Source organism: Miscanthus floridulus, chromosome 6 (genome assembly GCF_019320115.1).
Source record: "Miscanthus floridulus cultivar M001 chromosome 6, ASM1932011v1, whole genome shotgun sequence".
Taxonomy (NCBI): domain Eukaryota; kingdom Viridiplantae; phylum Streptophyta; class Magnoliopsida; order Poales; family Poaceae; genus Miscanthus; species Miscanthus floridulus.
The window spans coordinates 61,021,656-61,035,621 of record NC_089585.1 but is presented as its reverse complement, the minus strand read 5'-3'; the positions used below and the strand labels follow the sequence as shown (position 1 = coordinate 61,035,621).

Genomic DNA, 13,966 nt, shown 5'->3' with positions numbered 1-13,966 from the left:
GTGATCCTCTGATCGATCATGACCATGATTATGACGATGATGGCCCTATCCAAAGATCAACTCAAGTGCCACATCCTAGAGTGCATCAATCCATTCAACGGGATCATCCTGTTGATAACATATTGGGGAGCATTCGATGAGGGGTAACTACATGTTCTCATTTAGCAAGTTTTTGTGAACATTACTCGTTTGTTTCTCCTTTGGAACTTCATAGGGTGGAAGAGGCACTTGATGATCCAGATTGGATGATAGCCATGCAAGAGGAGTTGAACAACTTCACTCGGAATGATGTCTAGTCCTTGGTGGAAAGGCCCAAGCAAAATGTGATTGGAACAAAGTGGGTCTTCCGTAACAAGCAAGATGAGGATGGTGTGGTAACAAGGAATAAGGCAAGGTTGGTGGCTCAAGGATTCACTCAAATTGAAGGCCTTGATTTTGAGGAGACCTATGCATGGGTGGCTAGGCTAGAATCAATTCGTATTCTACTTGCCTATGTTGCCCATCATGACTTCAAGCTATATCAAATGGACATGAAGAGTGCATTTCTCAATGGCCCCCTATCCGAGTTGGTGTATGTAGAGCAACCACCAGGCTTTGAAGATCCCAAGTATCCAAACCACGTATACAAGCTCGACAAGGCACTCTATGGGCTCAAACAAGCCCCTAGAGCTTGGTATGATTGCTTGAAGGATTTCCTACTCAAACAAGGTTTTGAGATAGGAAAGGCCGATGCTACTTTGTTTACTCGCAAAGTCAATAATGATATCTTTGTTTGCCAAATATATGTCGATGACATAATATTTGGTAGTACTAATGTGGTTTTTTGTGAGGAATTTAGTAGGATTATGACCAATAGGTTTGAGATGTCCATGATGGGAGAGTTAGTTCAACCAATGGACATCAAGCAACTCAAGGATGACACATTCATAAGTCAAACCAAGTACACCAACGACAAGTTGAAGAAGTTTAACTTGGACAAGGCTGAGCCCATCAAGACACCAATGCCAACCAATGGACATCTTGACCTTGATCAAGGAGGAAAGGACATCGATCAAAAGGTATATCACTCCATGATTGGATCCCTTCTTTACCTTGGTGCATCTAGGCCCGATATTATGCTTAGCGTGTGTATGTGTGCAAGATTTCAAGCTAATCTGAAAGAATGTCATTTGATGGCCATTAAGAGAATTTTTTGGTATTTAGTGCACACTCCTAATCTTGGCTTGTGGTATCCTAAGGGCTCCACTTTTGAGTTACTTGGCTATTCCAATTCAGATTATGCCGGTTGCAAAGTAACCCAAAAGAGTACTATTGGGACTTGCCAATTTATTGGCCGATCCTTGGTGTCTTGGAGCTCTAAGAAGCAAAACTCCGTTGCTTTGTCCACCGCCGAAGCCGAGTATGTGGCGGCCGGTGCATGTTGTGCCCGACTACTTTGGATGAAGCAAACCCTCAAAGACTCTAGATGTGAGTTAACCAAGATTCCACTTTTGTGTGACAATAAGAGTGCCATTAAGTTGGCAACCAATCCTATAAACTACTCTCGAACAAAGCCAATAGACATCCGACATCATTTTTTGAGAGACCACAAATCCAAAGAAGATATCGCCATTCACCATGTGAGCACCTAAAAACAACTAGCTAATATCTTCACAAAGCCCCTAGATGAGTCAAGATTTTGTGCTTTGAGGAGTGAACTAAATATCATTGATTCTCGTAACGTGGCTTGATGTCTTGCACACACACACTTTGTTTGATCTAGTTAGGAGAAAAGAATTAAGAAAATATTGTGTGACACTTTCAAAATCTACTTTATAATTTTCATGAGTGACTATTGCTTTGTGTTGGTTGAATGAAATCTAGTCACTTGTGAAAATGTTAGTATCCATCATATTTTTGCCCTGCATGGTAGAGTGAGTTTAGGTTGAGGTGTTTTTTAGATTCCCTGCATCGGAAGTCCCGACGTAGATCGGAACTCCCGACGGCCGGAAGTCACGGCTCGCACTAGGACTCCCAACCGCTGGAAGTCCCGACGTACGCCAAGAGTCCCAACGTATGCTGGGAGTCCCGATGCAGATCTAGTTTTTTATCCACGTCGCATTGATTGACCACGTCATTTATACCCGACCCGACTCATTTTACTACGGTTACTCTCTCCATCCCCTACTCTCGTCGCCATCCCTCGCTTCTCGCATCGCTCTTGCCCTTCCTCATGCTGCCCCCACCCTTCCGCGCGCTGCCCTTGCTCCTCCTCATGTCATCATGCCCTGCCCGTGGCTCTGGCCTACCGGAAGCTTCAGCCCCCACCCCTTCTGGTTGCGCTGCCGGGAGTCCTGTTGGCTCCTCCGACCACCGCCCGTCCTTCGATCTTCTTCCTTGGCTCGGTGGTGTGGTGGGGATTCCATTCATGGTGGTGCTAGGGCTCATCAATTCATTCGTGGTCTATGGATTTTGTCTTTCTCTATCTCCTCTTTCCTCGATTCAAGGTAATACCATGGCATCCTAACCCTAATGCAATGTACCTTGCGATTTGCCTTTATTTCTTCTTCTTCCTCTCTACTCCTCTATCCTCCTTGTATGAATGTGTGTCGCGATTTGAAGCCCCATGAATGGGATGGTCACCATGTGCATCGGAAGTACTAGCGACCGTCAGAACTCCCGACGACAGGCTGGAACTCTTGGCTGTCTAAAGTCCCAACTCCGGCCAGGACTCCCGACCCAATGGTCACCACTCAATTCATGTTTCTCCACTTCTTGATGTTCGTTCACTTCTTGTTATCTTGTTTCTTAGTTCTCCTTCATGTTTTCCGCAGCCATGGATGGTGGTAGTCCCTCGCGTCGCAAGGAGAAGAGGTCCAAGAAGAATCAAGACCCTGCCGCTGTCCCCAGGCCGTCTGGCTGCACCAAAGCAGCATGTCCCCGTACTAGTGCTAGTGGTTCTCGTGCTGCATGTCACCATGATGACCAAGGATCTTTAGCTGTTGCTCCTCCTTCTGCTCCTACCTCTATTGGGGATGTACCTGTTGTTGATGCAGAAGAAGAAGCTCTTGAGCATGCTGGCCGCACCATTGTTGTTCCACCTATTCGCACACCAACTCATGGTCCAGGGTTCATCACTCAGCTTATTCCCTTCCCAGGGTGTTTTGCCAATCATGCGGGAGCCCACCATGGCTCCTAATCCTACTGGTGGCTGGACTCCTCCCCTGCCAGTTGACTACTATCATCGAGTTAAGGACATCAGGTCCATGAGAGGCAGAAACCATTATGCTAAGGACGAGAAGGATCTCCGGCTTGAGTATCGCTTCTAGCACCCGTTCCACTTTGACTTTATGATTCCATCATCTATCGGAAGTTTTTGAAGAAAAGGGAGCCACCGGTTCTTCAGATGAAATGCATTGATACATATTCTCTTGGTTTGTACAAGGAGCCTGAGCTGGAGCAAATGGTTTGTGATATACGCTCAATGGGGCTATCCTACTTGCTGGAATTTAGGAAGCACTGGAACAATGAGCTTATCGGTCAGTTTTATGCTTCCTATCACCATGAGAGAGACCCTACCAGTGTTGTTGACATTGTTCATTGGACCACTAAAGGCAAGCACTACAAGGTGGATTTCATTACTTTCTCTCGCCTTCTTGATTTAAGTCAAGCCGACCACATTGCACCTGAATTGACTGAGTATGAGGATGTGGCTTTAGAGGAGTACCAGCATATGTATCTTGATGGCCATTCAGCTAATGGACAGACTAGTGTTTCTGAAGCCCTACTACTATGTCCTCAATAACATTCTATGCCAGATCTTGTATCCAAAGCAAGGTGACTCCACTTTCCTTTGTGATGATTCTTAGAAGGTGCTTCAGTGCTTTGGTGATGATTTTCAGAAATTTTCCATCAGCCGATACATTTGGAACAAGATACATGATGCTACTGAGGATCTGGTGAAGCATCTTCCCTATGCACCCTATATCATGCATGTGATTGAGCAAGTGTCCGGCATCCGGTTCCCCATAGACACTCAACACAATCTCCTCAAGATCTCCAACAAGACATCTATCACTGTTGCAAAAGAACTGAGGGAGAAAGGTGCTGCAGCCAAAGCCAAAGGCAAAGGTGTTTTGGGTTCTTGCTCTCGTCGTGGTGCATCACCACCTGCTACAGCTGCTTGCTCTTCCAGTGCAGAGCCTCTCTCTTCTTCCTCCTATGGTAAGAAGCCCAACAAGTTCAAGTTCCTCATGACCTTCATGTTTGGACAATGTTGTGCTAGTGCTCAACGTGAGCATGATATCCAAGAGAGGCTCTATCAATTGGAATAGTAGGCTGGTATTGTGTCTTCTCCTCCACCGCCATTTGTGCCTCCCCATGATCCTTTACCACTTTATGATGAGGCTTGTGTGGCATATGAGGATGATGCGGTTTCTCGCCCTCATGGCAAGGGCAAGGCCACTGAAGCAGCTGAGGACTACATGGAGGAGGATGATGATGAAGATGATGATGGTGGTGATGATGGTGACCATGAAGATGATGATGACTATGAGGACGAGTAGTCGGTTCTTCATGCGGTCTACCCCTTTTGGCACTTGTTGACAAAGCGGGAGTGTTAGGCTTTGATCACTCTTGTAATAAGTTAGTTGGTTATTTAGTTTCGAGACTTTAAAACCTTTAGCGTGTATGCACTATGTCGTATGGTGGCTAGCTTGTGATGGACAACTATTTATATGTGTTTGTGATGAATGATTGTAGGACAAGTAATAGTTTTCTATCTATCTTATTAGCTTGTGCTTGTCTCTGCTTGTGATGGTGGATGTATTTTGGATGGCCATGTGATGCTTCGAGTTTTTACCTTGAAATCTTGGCCATCATATTCTCTTTTACTTGTTGTGTGAAATAACATGTCATATTGCATTCCTTTTCATGGATATATATTTGTTTACACACACTTGTTGCACCCCACGGATTACAAAATTTAGGGGAGCTTTTGTCTTGATGTATGCAAGTCATGTATAGATGATTCTAATTGAAATTCAAATTCATGCATACTTAAAGGGGGAGGTCTTCATAAATTTTGGGTTTCAAAAGCTTTAAATTCTTTCATTCTTATAAAAGCTTAAGTTGGTTGTCATCAATTACCAAAAAGGGAGAGATTGAAAGTTCATTTGCCCCCTATGTGAGTTTTGGTGTATTGATGACATCCAAATTAGGGACTAATGTGATCTTAATGAGATATGTCGCAGCTATTAGTCCCATGAAAGATTTAAAGAGTTGATAAAGATGAAATTGTATCCCTCAATTCTTGAAGTTGTAAAGGCGGACAAACTCAACACGCACTCCAAAGGTTTTATTTTTGTTTTTGAGTTTAGGATCCACCGCACTATTAAGAGAGATGCAAACTTAGTTGGTCTGAGGAAGATAGAGTGCTCAAGCATTAAAATAGAATCAAAAGAGAGACACTCTTGCACTCCATGAGCATGTAATGTCGAAAGTCCCGACGTAAGTCGGAACTCCTGACCGTCGGAAGTCACGACTCATGCCAAAAGTCCTGACGCCCAGTCACTTAGCCTGCATAGTGACTGTGGCCGTTAGAAGTCCCGACATGAGTCGAAACTCTCGACAGTCGAAAGTCCCGACCCAAGTCGGAAGTCCTGATACCTAGGTTTACTGGCCGGCTGTCTATGCTCATTGGAAGTCCCGTCGTACGTTGGAACTTTCGATAGTTGAAAGTCTCGACCCTTGTCAGGAGTTCCGACATTGACTTGCTCATGCGGACTTTCTGACCCTGTGTGAACAGTGTTTTGTTAAGGTCGACAGTCCCAAGATCTACGTCGGAACTTCCAACGTAGATCTGAATGGTTAGATTTCTACTAAGAGTATAAATAGCCCTCTCTTCACTTCTAACCGTTACGGACTCATTCACAACTGACCCAACTTCGTCCCAACAGCTCCCAAGCAACAAAGGCACCCCTCTTCTCCCTCCTTTGCACCAATCTTCAATTCCCCTAGGGTTTTTAGTGAAAGGAGAGTGGATTCAGTGAGAGAATCACTTTGGCAAGCTTGAGCACTTGATTTCTTCATCAAGCCAATTGGTTTTGCGTCTATTACTCTTGAGACTTTGCCCCTAGCCAGCTAAGCGTTGCCCAAGAGCTTCCATCTTGTGGAAGAGCCTTGGAAAGTTTGTATTACCCTTTGATTTCTTGGTGGAAAGCTCAAGTGACCTTTGTGGTCGCTTTGAGAGAGGCAAGGAGGTGGAATAGACTCCGACCTTTGTGGTCACCTCAACAACGAGGACATAGGAGCTCCTTTGTGGGGTTGCCAAACCTCGGGATAAATCCTTGTGTCCCATGTGGTTGTTGTTGTGATTGCTAGAGATTACTTGTATTTGTTTGTCTCTCTCTCTCTTGAACTTCATTTTAGGGTTTAGACTCGATCTAAGGTTTGGAGGCATTACGGCGTCAAGGGAGTGACCCAACCTCTTCACCAAACCACAAGGAAGTGGGGATGTAAGATTATTTTTTTACAAAGTTAAATTTGGCACTACTTTTGTAGTTCACATAGGCATCGGGACTGCTGACATTTGTGCCGGAACTTCTGACGACGTTGGGAGTTCCGACCCAAACGCCAGGACTTCCGACATTGATTGACAAATTTGAACTTAGCATTTGTAGTTAATTTTTAGATACGCCTATTCACCCCCCCCCTCTTGGCATTGTTAGATCCTTTCACCCCCCAAGAAAGGTAAGGCGGCCTTTGCTACTCACAAGACTTGTTTTGTGAAGAATAATGGTCGGTTTTGCAATAGTTGTAAGCAAGTTGGGCATCTATAGCAATATTGCAAAAACAAGAAATCACAAGCTAATGTATCCTCAATTAAGTTTGATTCTTCTTATATGCTTACCAAGGGTGTGAATGGTGTGCAAGCTATGTTCATTGGTGCACCAATTGTGGGCTTAAAGAAGAAAGTCATTTGGGTACCAAAGATCTTGGTCATGAACCTTCAAGGACCCAAAAAGGTTTGGGTACCTAAAAACAATTGACCTTCTTTTGTAGGTCAATTATAAAGCTAGAGGAAGGCATTGGGTGCTTGATAGTGGGTGCACACAATACATGATCGGTGATTCAAGAATGTTCAATTCAATCAACACAAGTGGCAACAATGAGTTTGATAGTATCACATTTGGTGACAATGTCAAAGGCAAGGTCAAATAGGCTTGGTAAGATTACAATATCCAATGACATGAGCATATCAAATGTGTTGCTAGTAGAATCACTCAACTTTAACCTAATGTTAGTAGCACAATTGTGTGATCTTGGATTTAAGTGCATATTTGGAGTTGATGATGTAGAGATCATAAGTGTAGATGGCTCTAACTTGGTATTTAGAGGATTTAGATATGATAATCTATACTTGGTTGATTTCAATGCTAGTGAAGCTCAATTATCAACATGTTTATTCACTAAATCTAGCATGGGTTGGTTATGGCATAGAAGGCTTGGACATGTTGGAATAAAACAATTGAATAGATTGATTAAGCATGATCTACTGAAGGGCTTTCAAAGATGTGATATTTTATAAGGATAGATTGTGTAGCTCTTGTCAAGCTAGAAAACAAGTTGGACGCTTTGAGACTAACACCCTTTTAAAGCTTATCATGTGTGTAGTAGTCTCATTGCAAGGAAAATAGAGTCCTTAGAGATACGCATCATGCTTTCAAAATCCACCACCCATTGCAAGTGGTGTCAATCCAATTGAATTTCTACATGTGGTATTTCTAAACTGATATCATTATGTTGATATTACATTTGGTATATTTATATGCTTTCTCCATGCATTACTCCTTTGTGCATTAATTTGTCGGTTATGCATATGCTTTGCCTCACATCATATGTATGCATACACTTAGGGGGAGCTTAGTCTATGTAATGTGAGAGTCAAGTTTTATGATCAATTCCACTCCACATACAAAGGATCACAAAATTTGACCCTCCCTTGTGCTACTAATGTCTTCCTTTTTGGTTTTTGATTCCAAAGGGGGAGAAGTTGTAGGACCAAAAGCAAGCCCAACCCATAATAAAACCAAATCCAAAATTCACATATTTTTTAAGATACCATGATACAAGTGCAAGCATTCAATTGGTATCAAGCATACAAGTGGTTTGGTTATGGGAAGATCAAAGGGGAGAACCCCATTTGGGAATGATCCGAGAAAGGGAGGAAAGTGGATTATGGAGTTAGGGGGAGGCTTATGTCCATAATACCACAAGGGGACATTGGCAAGGGCAAGATAAGTTTTCAAAGATCCATACAAGTGATATCTTTTTAGCATCATATGATCTTGGCTTTGCATTGCATCCCTAGTAAGCAAAAAGGTTTTCCATTTGTATTTGTTATTATTTGCTTACTTTGGTTGTGTTGTGATGAAGCACCAAAAAGGAGATTGTAAGGAAAATGAACCCTTGGTCCATTTAGTTTGCATTGGTGTCCGATGAACAACATGATCATTTGGACTAATGTTGTTTGCTAGTATACAAGGTGGACTTTGACTTAGGCAAAGAGGTGACCCAGATGATCAACACCTCAAGCAAAACATTATTAGCTTTTTTGAAGACCTGAAAGACATGCTAGAAGTCAAATACACCAAGAAGTAGAAGCGCGGACACAAATACACAAACAAAGTTGAAGCCACTCAAGCTGAGACAAAGAGGTGAATGAATTGGAATCGTCTCATGATTTTGGATCTGCTCAAATTGATATTACACCAGTTCAAAGCTATAGAGCTTTTCATCACCTTTCCAAAAAGTCCAAGATCAACAAAACCAGAGTTTGGAGCTAAAAGTTACGCCCAAAATACGGAAGTGAGTCTGCGGTGAAAATGGAGCATGAGATGGTCCTACGCTAATGGTACGACGCCCCCATCTTTGGTCCGATGCTCACTGAAATGAACTGAACAGTGTCACCATATGGTTAGACCCTCACAGTTTGGTCTGATGCTCCCAGAAAAGTTGCAACGGTCACTGACACCTAGCCGTTACAAAAGCGTCGGACCCTGACACTAATGGTCTGACGGTCTCCTTCAATCCGGTCCGACGGTCCGCAGGAAGGGTGAACTTGTCCCCAACGGCTATATCTTTGCTTGGGGCAATAAATAGGTGCTCAAATCAGCCAAGAGATGTGTGGAGAAGCTATGTGAAGGTGCTAGAGTGTTGAGACACCATATTGGATCCCTCCAAATGCATAGTGCTTAATAGATCACTCGGTGATTAGCGTAGGTACCTTGCGAAGTGCTTAGGTTAGTTAGACCATGCTCATATGCGCTTGCTCTAGGTTTAGGCCTAGTGTTTAGTGAGGTTTGCATACCTCTTACCACTCGGTGCTTGCGCGCACCATTGTTGTATTTGGCGGGGCTTGTAGTCTTGCGAGACCACACCAGCCGTGTTTGTGGTGTGGCCGCCACCATGTACCGGAGAGAACAAGGCCCATGGTGTTTCGGCCGAAAGCTTGATAGTGAAGATAGCATGGAGCAGTCCGGGAGAGGCTTGCCGGATTGTACATCAGAGACCTACTTGCGCGTGGGGAAGGCCCGAGGCTATCCACGGAGTTACCCGACCGGGAGCTTGGCCCTTGCGAGGGATTCCTTGTGAGGGGCTCCAACGAGGACTAGGGGGAAGCTTACGTGCTTCTTGATACCTCGATAAAAATACTAAAGTCGTCCACGGAGTTTGCATCTCTACCTCATCTTTAGCTTCCGCATTTATATTGCAATCTTGGTTGTGTGCTTTACATTTCCTAGCGTAGTTGATAGGCTAGTTGATAGGATTAGAACCTAGGTTACATTAGGTTACATACTCTTTTACGGTAAAGACAACAACACACTAGCAAAGTCGTAGTTGCACATCTAGATAGTTTATTTATTTGTATAGGTTTTGCTAAGGTGAAAATTAGAGGTCATAGTTAGAAGTAGAGTTTGAATTGCCTAATTCACTCCCTCTCTTAGGCGTCATGGTCCTTACAACATCCACTCTTCTCATTAGGCTTGGTTAGGTCAAGTGAAAGTTTGTGCTTATTACTCTTGGTGATCGGCATCACCTAAACAGCTTGGTGATGATTGAAAGTTTGGTGATCACTCGGTGGAGCTTGTGGGTGAGCCAACTCATGTTGTAAGTGGTTGTGGACGATTCTCCGCGTCAGGGTGACAAAAAATCAGCCCATAGTGAGCACTTGATCCTTACACGGAGCTATATCCTTGTATGGGTGCTCCAACGAGAACTAATGGGGAGTGCCAACTCTCCGATACCTCTAAAAAACATCGTCATGTTTCTTTCTCTCTTTATATTTCACAGTTACATTTGTGCAATTACTTTGACGGTTTTACATTCCTAGAATTATCTTGCTAGATTAGGATTGAAACTGTTGCGAAACTCCTTGTGCAGTAAGATAGAAATCACTATTAGACATAAGGGATCAAATGAGCTAAGCGATAGGTTTTAATTGTTGCAAGAATTTAGTTTAGCCCAATTACCCCTCTTGGACATCCTTTCAGCTGGGATTATACCTATCAACTTTAGTGCAAAGTAGGATTTTTTTTTATACATTTTATACGACATGTCTTTCTAACCGTCCTCGTTCCCACGTACAACAGGAATCATCGTTATGCTGGGCAACTCCTTGTGTTATGGACTAATGGTGCATCGCAAGAACAAGAAACCAAATATGCACCCCGTGAAACAACGCAGCATCCAAAACACTGCACTGGATTAACATCCTCCCATAATCTGTATCCATACAATGATTTAGAATACAGCTAGCGCACTAAGCCATTTCTATTATCGACCTATAATGACCTAAAAGGTCTTCAAGTTGCCGATGCCTCCTTGAGCTTCCCATCATCTCCAGTTGCACTTCCGTTACCATTGTGAATTAGTTTCTCCTCTGAAGGTAGATGTTTCATGATCTTCCTGGTCGGCCCCGAAGCCTTCCACAAGTACCACACGCGCGATTTTGGAGGTGGAACAGATCCTGCCAAGGGAGCTACCAACCCTCGTTTCCCCTCATCTATGATACTGTCAACTATCCCATAATCCTTGGCTTCCCAAGGACTCATGAAATAATCAAACTTTGTGTCTTCATCAATCTACAAGAAATGGCAATCAGTAAATTCTGCAACAAAATTTTCTGTTGCTATGTAAAAATCAAGTATCAAGCAAAAAGTTCCGTAGTACCTGCTCTTCAGATTTTCCAGTAATTCTCGACATTATTTTATTGATCTTAATCTTCTCGTACATCATCTCTCTTATTTGTAGTCCCATCTCCGTGACCTACCAGAATGGGCAAGGCAAATCCATAAGTCAGTGTCACTATTATTTAAATACTAGAGTTGGCAAAACAGTGCCATATTATGCATTAAAAGCATATACATTTGATAGGGATCCAATTAAAATGCCAAGTTAGCAGTATTTGTATAACACCATATAGGCCTAAAACATCACGAAGCCTACTTCGCATCCAAGTAGGGTTGAAACGAGGCATATTTCCAGCTGTCCGTCCGAAAGGGGTTCAAATACTTGATGCATAGTACGTATATGAATCCCGACAATTAATCTCTACCATATCAGAATCTGAATAATCAAAGTCGAATATCTGATACATACATACATACATATATGCACTCTATATCAATATCCAACGCATCCGACACTATCCACATCCGACTCCGAATCCCAAAAAAACAACCACCCTTGTTCATATCTGCAATATCCGTCATATCCGATCTACTTTCATCCCTACATCCATGGAAATATAATGGAAGATCCTAGTTGCAGGTCTTCAATTTGGACCTCTTTTTATTTCAGTGTACGACTCCGATTTCACAATTTACTAGGAAAAATGCAGTAAAAGTAGACTATGGGTGCGTTTGGTAGCGCTCCATGAGCTGCTCCATGCCCAGCTTCTTGAACTGAGAGGAACCGGAGACGCAAGACGGAGCTGAAAAAACTAGCTCCCTCCAGCTCCGTCTTCAGATCCGTGGGCCCATGGCCAAATTGCCCTCACCTTGGGCAGAGGAAGAGGTCGTGCACGGGGCATGGGGCGCGGAGCCAGCAAGGGCCAACTGACCGGCCAGAGCGGAGGGAGACAAGATGGGCGGCGGGACAGGCACTGTGCGAGTGGGCAAACAGGAGGAAGAGGTGGAGTGTGGAGCCAGCCGAGGACGTCGCGCCCACGGCGGAGGGAGAGGGCGTCACGTTTGGGGCTGAGGAAGAAGGCGACTAGACGAGCGGGGCATGGGCAGCAGAGGGAGAGGATGTCGAGACGAGCGGGGCATGGGTGGCGGCCCTATTGCTGTGCGAGCACTCAAAACGCTCGATGGTTCGAGGATGAGGATGAGGAAACAAAGAAAAAAAGAACGAGAGGAAGCGATGAACATAGAAGAAAAATAGATTTCTTTTCAAGGAGAAATAGAGGAAAAAAGAAAACAAAAAAATAGAAGGGCATTATGGACATTTATTCATTTTACCTACTAGGAGAAGTTGTTTTACCAAACGTTTTTCTAACCAGTGAAGTTGGAGCCAGAAAAAGCTGTTTCATCGGAGAATCCATAACTGAAGCTGTTTTAGCTAAAGCTAGAGCTCTACCAAACGGCCCCTACATATGCTAATAAGGTCTTGTTTATCACTACAGCACTCACAAATCTATCATAAATGGAATATGTATCATGATATCGCTATTCGTGCCAATAGTTGGGTAACTGTGATATTTGGCTAACACCAAAGCCCCCATTTTGGTACCAAAGCAAATCTCAATAAGATGAACAAGCCTTACCAAGCAAGAGCCACAAAGTACATAAGAAAGAGGTGGTAGTAAAAGGTCATAGAGAAAAATATGTTCCCATTTATGACCTCAATGTTATATCCTGACTCGATTAAATAAAAACAGGAAAGACAGAAAATCTTACAAGAAATAAATAGCAAAAAGCAACACAACAGCAAACAATTGTTACTTACTTTCCCGCCAGCACCACCTGATGGCTGATGGATCATAATCCTTGCATTTGGCATGCAGTACCTCTTACCCTTTGTCCCAGCAGCAAGTAAAAATGCACCCATTGAAGCCGCCAATCCAAAGCAAACAGTTGAGACATCAGCTTTGCAAAATTTCATAGCATCATATACTCCCATTCCTGCAAATTGATGTGTCATGTCATAACACAGCAAACACCAGTACACGACTATAATAGAGGACTGGTAAGGAACTAAGCAAGGCTCAGTTAATGGTAGGTTGTGGGCATACACCCCACCACCCATGTTCTAGTCCTCTTCAACTTGAATTTTGGTGTTTGTCTTATTTACAATTCCACCTAGTTCCTCCTAGGTTGGTTGAGATCAATGTTCAAAAAGGCGACATTAGGCGCGCTTACGCGCTAGGCGGAGGGGTGCCGCCTCGCCTATGGGGGTAGGCGGAGGATAGGCGCCGCCAGGAGGAAAGCGGGCTGCCGACGCGGCCAGGAGGCGGCAGGCGACGAGCGGAGGCTGGGAGGAAGGCGGGCTGTGGGCGCATCTGCGAGGGAGGACGGGTGTCGATGTCCGGCGGGCGCATCTGAGGGAGGAGCGGGCGCTTCTGAGGGAGGAGCGTGCGCATCTGCGAGGGATTGAGGAGCGGCGGCGTTGGAGAAACAGGGGAGGGAAGCAGAGTTCGTGTGGTGGGAGGAGGATGGCTGGATGGATAAGGTGGGCTGGGCTTTTTTGATGGGCCTTTCTTCCAACTTTAGGTCCACAGATCTCTTATTTCTTTTTTTATTTAAGGAAATTTAAGGTAATACATATGTATGTGTATAAAAATTAAAACGCCTAGAAAAACGCCTAGGCTCGCCTAGGCTCTAGGCCATGGGTCATCGCCTAGAAACTGTTAGTTGCTGAATTCTCACTCTTGGTAGTAGGAGAATTCTTACTCTCATCAAGAGAGAATGACACTAGGAGTTGG

General features: G+C 44.0%; 1 protein-coding gene across 1 annotated transcript; it reads right to left on the bottom strand.

The window, feature by feature from the left end:
• Positions 1 to 10,712: 10,712 nt before the first annotated feature.
• Positions 10,713 to 13,305, bottom strand: LOC136458306 (ATP-dependent Clp protease proteolytic subunit 3, chloroplastic-like). Its single transcript, XM_066458269.1, has 3 exons — positions 12,991 to 13,305; positions 11,212 to 11,307; positions 10,713 to 11,123 (listed from the first exon to the last, which is right to left on the bottom strand). Exons 1-3 carry the CDS (start codon positions 13,288 to 13,290, stop codon positions 10,845 to 10,847), a joined length of 675 nt encoding a protein of 224 aa, XP_066314366.1. The 5' UTR covers positions 13,291 to 13,305; the 3' UTR covers positions 10,713 to 10,844.
• Between the last annotated feature and the right edge of the window lie 661 nt (positions 13,306 to 13,966).

Bases quoted from the DNA above. Each gene is read 5' to 3' on its own strand.
- LOC136458306 (XM_066458269.1), bottom strand. From the start codon at position 13,290: ATGGGTGGTGGGGTGTATGCCCACAACCTACCATTAACTGAGCCTTGC. The intron at 11,308-12,990 runs GTAAGTAACAAT...CCATTCTGGTAG, and splicing joins CAGGTGGTGCTGGCGGGAAA to GTCACGGAGATGGGACTACA. The intron at 11,124-11,211 runs GTACTACGGAAC...CATTTCTTGTAG, and splicing joins CTGGAAAATCTGAAGAGCAG to ATTGATGAAGACACAAAGTT.